Consider the following 6,000-nt stretch of genomic DNA (forward strand, 5'->3'; position numbering starts at 1 on the left):
CAGAGTAGTACACGCCCTCCCGCCTCCCCGGGACTTGTATCCGTTCCAGTTTTCATCTTACTTAGATGCATACGCATGGCCATCCTTCTTTTCTTTACTTCTACTGACTCCATCATTTCCCATCATGGCGAAAAACAATCTGAGGATGGAGCCGATGCCCATGCGCAGTATTGTCCAAGGGAGGAGTCACCTATCGGGACCAACAAAGACTTCTTCCAAGAAGACAACAACCTGCAATCATCCGAGCCCAACACCAGGTGGCGATCTAATGCACAGTGTACTACTCTGCAGCTCTACATGCCATGAACAGATGCATACTGGTAAGTAGCATTTTCCTTATTGCTAGCAATAGGTCTCGCATTTGCGAGAGTTTAAGCTATTATTATTGTAAATGACAATGCCTTTTATTCATGTTTTAAAACCCAAAACATAGATAAAAGGCATTGTCATTTACAATGGCAATAGCTCAAATTTGCGTGAATGCGAGACCTATTGTATTACAAATGCTTGTTTGTAAATTGAATTAGGAAGCACATCTCAGCTAGGGGCCTTATTAGCAGGGAGTGGTAATCTTTCTTATCATTTCAGGCTCTTGCATTGATGCGTCGAGGATATCCCACTCTACCTGAGGTAGTTTGAGCAAGAATAATATATTCAAATATTGATATATCTCATTGTGGATAGATAGTTTAGCTATCATGAGAATACATGTGCATAAATTCCATTACACTTTTAAGTATGTCTTTGTTGTTGGTTAATATTTTGCATTTGTTTAGCTTGTAGAAATGTATAGTGTTATTTTTAGAATTCAGGAAATTTGATAGAGGCGACATGATTTGTTTGCATTGCTGAAGGATGTCTTATATTCATCTTGCGACCAGCATTCAGCTCTTTTACTCTGCAGTATAATGTAATTCTATTTCAGAGATTTGACCATATAGAAGTGATAACTGTTCAGAATGCCAAATGGTTTGTTTGGGTGTCTTTGACTTGTTGAGAGACCTAAGCTGAATGCCTCTTGTCTGATTTTCTCTGGGTTCTACTTACAAGGGTAGTCCTAATGGCTGCTTTCACTTAATTCTACAATATGCATTGCAATACATTGACATAATTTTCCATGGAGGAGGTCCTGAGCCACCTTCATCAAATTGCAGGGATTGTAAGGTGTTTCAAGATTTTGCTTCCAGAGCTTGTCTTTAAGCATGAATGTGCTAATGCCTAGTCACAACCCTAAACAGGCCTAGCCTAAGATAGAGATTGGTTCAGATGGGTGAGTCAAATTAACCTAGAGGAGGGGATCTGTCTAAATACTGTATCTAAGTTTGTCTCACGTAGACATAGACAGCGCTGCCGAACAAAGTACCTGTTTAGTTGGGAAAATTGTTTTCTGAACTAAATGTCCGAATGTGCGTACCAAGAGACACTTGGCTTGGTTAATGCTGCGGACCTTCTTAAATATTGGTTTGAATATAAACTGTGGTTAGCAAAGGATTTTGAACTCTGGTAGGACTCCTGCTGCCTACTTACTATATTGCTACCAGAACTTGCGTTTTCTTGCCCTGAAGAAGCCCTTGTCTGGGGCGAAACGCGTTGGTGGCGTCCGCTTGTAACACTTTCCTGATTGAAAAAGTAGAAATAAAAAAGAACATTCAAATAATATTGGCTCTATAAATAAGTTTGGAAGGGACTTTGACAATTGACCTGATGTCTAATTGACTCTCTGTGCTTAAGTGTTGCCTTTCATCGTTTGTGTTTTGTAAAATAGGATTCATGACCATTTGGCAGCTGGCAATTTGAAGAGGGCCATATTGGTATTTTGAAACTTATTTGTGACTACATTGGGTGGTGCAGTGACTGAGTCAACCTAGCTGCCACTTTTTCTTCAATCTGCTAATGTCTAGCCGCAACCCTAAACAGGCCTAGCCTGAGATAGAGATTGGTTCAGAAGGGTGAGTCAAATTAACCTAGAGGAGGGTGATCTGTTAAATACTGTATTTGAGTATTTATGATGTGGAAAAGAAACAAATGGAAAGTCATTTACTATTGGATTGTGTATCCTCCACAGACGCACGCTCACACATATACTAACACCCTTGAGTGATATATGTTCACAAAGTCTTCGGAGATCTGAATTTTTTAATTGATTTCTCAATATAGTTTTAAGGATAAGATCAAAATTCCCACCTTCTAGATGTTTGGTGGTGAAAAATTACATTAAAGTCTTTTCTGTACTCTTCCATAAATCTGGGAATTCTGTAGTTATGCATTATATAGTCATATGAGAGGAGAATCTCCTTGAGTAATGTAAGTGGGTAAGAAGCCATAATTCCTCTTGGCCAGTTTTATAGGAATCCACTTTGGCCTAATCTTTTTCAGAACAAGATTTTATTGTGCTGTTGAAGAGTTACATAAATCATACAGCGTCCCGAGTCCGGGGAGGCTGCGAGCATGAAGGCAAAAATCACATTGTGAGACAATTCAAACAGCCATTTAACCCCTTCGACGCTGATGACGAGCTGGGCTCGTCATGAGGTAGCCTCCTGCTACGCTGATGACGAGCCCAGCTCGTCACGTAACATGCGCTTTCGCATATCTCAGCGTACGAGCGGAATTCCGCCCGCACGCATGCGGTTAACCACAAAAACTAACCCTAAAGCCCTTCCCCCAGCACCCCCCTTTGGCCTAATCTTGTCTGTTACCATGTTTACCCCATTTATTATTTCTTTTTTCCTTGAGGTTTCTGAGAAGAGCAAACCATGAAGCCATTCTTGCTGTCGTTTCCTATATTTATTAGTTAATTCTGGTTTCTTCTTGCAGGACAATGTCACCTTTAAAATGTTTACAACAATCCACAGTTTTAAATTTGATAGGATACTGTAGGTTTTTAACATTGAGAAAGAATACCTTAAACTAAGTCATCAGGAACGTGGTATGAGTAGGCTAGTAGATAGGAGTATTTATTCTGAAAGGGGGCACAGTTGGTTTTTAGAAAGCTGTAAAATCCAGATCCGTTGTCCATCACCACCTGTAGGACCATCTTCCCACGAGCGCCACAAAAGTCTGTGAAGGAGGAGGAAAATAATGAGACCTGGAACGATAGTATGTAAAAGGCAACGGATATAAGTCATACAAATGAGTAATACGTCCACCCTAGATATCTCCCCCTTCCACTACGTTGATTTTTTGTAATGCTTTGGTACACCATAACTAGGCACCAAAGAAGAAACATCGATTCCCGTTGGACTCCCCACCCTCCGGAGCCCTTCAGGGCCTATTTTCTGCAATATGAGGATCCCAGCAGGCTCACAACAGCCAATAAGGAATTCTCCAGAAGCTGATCAGTCAGCAATTGTGAGAAAATAATGAGAACAGAAAACAACAGAATCTAATTAAGGTCCTGACATGTCAAAAGTAAACACTCTGACCATTCACTCATCTTAAAGTATGAATTTTTTTTAAACCACTCTCCTGCTATTTGACCATTCTCAGACTCTATAATGGCATACATAGCCGGAGTATTAGCACCATTAATTTCAATGCTTAAGATTACTTTAATCCTAAAACTAAAGGAGGAATTTTAGTGAAAAAAAGAAGTATATTATAAAAAAATTTATTAACTGAAAAAACAGAAGGTAAGGTGACCTTATAGTTTGTTAGCAGTCACACACAGCGTAACATTTTAAAAATGAAATTCACCAATTATAGTACAGAGAGCTAATTATAACGTGCCCCAGCCATTCAATGCTTATGACCTCACATATTACGTCATTCAAGAGATCCCTGATGACCTCTCAGATAACATGACTGATGAGGTCACTCATTACATCATCTAAGCTACTGCTTCTCAAATTATTCTATGCTCGAGCATGTTAGAGAACAAAGTAGGTAGTAAAAGGCCCACAAACATATACAACATAGACTGACGATATGAACCTGTACGTAATTGAAATAGTGTAGTACTGGAGACCAGTCTGATTCATTATGGTGAAAATTATATGATGCTCAGTTTAACTTCCAGTAACGTTTTAAGTGGAATCAGTACTTCATTTCAACAAATTACATCAATGTCATGTTGGCAAAATAAGAGAGAAAAACTAAAGCTTATCCTTACAATATGTTACACTTCAGTACATTATTCACATGTGGATTCCTGTGCACATGCTGATGTTAAAAAGTTGTCCTGTAGTGTGATTATTAATTCCTGCATAAACAAGATATTTATAAGGTGCAGATATTCCTTTTCCAAAGTTGAATTATGAAGCATTATACTTTCCTGAAGAATTTATAACATATGGGTTGACCCACGCAAATGGTTCCAGTCGCATTAGGAGTGTAAGTGTTGTTCTAATGATGTATGCCATTCTGTTCAATTCAGGAATACGTGAAAGGTATTACTGTACAGACAAAATTATGCAAGGTTGTGCATTGGACCGGTTCGAGTATGTCTTATCTTTGGCTAATGCATAGATGGAATACTGTTGACTTAAAAAATCTATTTCAGTTGAGGTATTTAATGGGTGCATCTCATTAAGGAAAATAATGACCAAACACTCTTTTGAATGGTAGTCAAGATTTATTATATTGCTGACTACATTAATGCCTACAGAGACATTACTTGAGTAATTCACAAAGGTAACTTACACTTGTGAGCAATTTACATATGTAAGTGTAGTCTTACATACATTGCTGATCGTATTGATGTCTAAAGAGACATTATATAGCTTATGAACCTGAATACCTGTACAAATGTTCATAATATCTCTGAAATGTGGGTGCCTTCACAGCCATTCTTCATGTCCTGCATGTGGCGAAAGATTACTCCAATTAGCACTTCAGAGGAGAGCTCAAATTGGGGTTCAGTGTAGCTTATTTAATACCTTCCAATATGGAAAGTTTATCGTAAACTCTCTCATTCATTGAATGATGTCATCAGTGATGCTTACAGGGATGTAATCAATTATGTAATTTAACACGTCAATAGTGATGCAGTAGGTGAGGTCATAAGCAGTGCATAGTGCTCACAAGTTATAGTTAGCTGACTGAATTATAACAGGCAAGCTTCAGTAGTTTTTAATTTTTTTTTAAATGTTAGGTATCATTTGTATGTGTGCACCGGTGGGTTGACTGTAGAACCTGGTCCTCTGTTCAACCCCCCGTTGGCGGCCAGCCTCCCATGTCCAAATGATGCTCCACTGCGCACGGCTGAAGGATTGGGAGAATTGGCAGGTGGGAACTTGGGTACAGGGCTCACAAGTGGCAAACTTTGGCTGTGCGCGGCAGACTCTGGGGTTGGGTGTCCCTCTGGTTCTCCCTCCTCCACCCCCTCCCCCCCCCCCATCCCCCACTCCCTCCCTCCGAATTTTCAGTGGGTCAGAGTTCTGCTACTTTATATGTGTTTTTTATTTGAACATTAGGACACAGGATCAAGTCCTATATCCTGTAATGGCAGCTGAAAGAGGTTTCTTCACGTTGCTGCTCAGTCCTGATGGACCGATTTGTCTGACAGGGAATCCAAAAGAAGTCCATGCTGATGTTTTCTTTTTTTTTGGTTAATGTAGATTTGATCCTGATAGGTTTGACGATGAGTCTGCCCGGAAAAGCCTTTCTTTGCTCGGCTTCGTGGGGAGTCAGGAGTGCCCCGAGTTGAGGTAAGCAAACAGAATGGTATCCAGACCAAGTGGGTCTAGTTTGCACAAATTTTCACCAGTCATATCTGCACAAGCTAACAATTTCAAAAGCCTCATTTACAGTGACTATTCATTTGAAAAGAATTCTTTAGCACATCTAACCTGGAGTTAGTTTACTTGTATATTTGAGGGACCGCTGGTATGTGAATGAATGTGCAGAGTGTACATTAGATGTTTGGAGTAGCAGATGATCATGAGTTTCCATAATAGAATGTGGAAACTAATTCTCTTTGGAAAAAAGAGGGCAGACATTTTTGAGTTCAAATCTAGGGAGATGTCCAAGTATAGGCACTGGTCAGATTAACCTGTTGGA

At 39.6% G+C, this 6,000-nt stretch overlaps 1 protein-coding gene across 1 annotated transcript in view; it reads left to right on the forward strand.

The window, feature by feature from the left end:
• Positions 1-6,000, forward strand: part of CYP20A1 (cytochrome P450 family 20 subfamily A member 1) — a 252,235-nt gene that overhangs the window by 211,095 nt on the left and 35,140 nt on the right. The window contains exon 12 of the mRNA XM_078680270.1: positions 5,559-5,648. Within this exon, the coding sequence (XP_078536396.1) occupies positions 5,559-5,648 (90 nt within the window). The remainder of the gene's footprint in view (positions 1-5,558; positions 5,649-6,000) is intronic.

This window comes from Lissotriton helveticus, chromosome 3_1, assembly GCF_964261635.1.
Source record: "Lissotriton helveticus chromosome 3_1, aLisHel1.1, whole genome shotgun sequence".
NCBI lineage: Eukaryota > Metazoa > Chordata > Amphibia > Caudata > Salamandridae > Lissotriton > Lissotriton helveticus.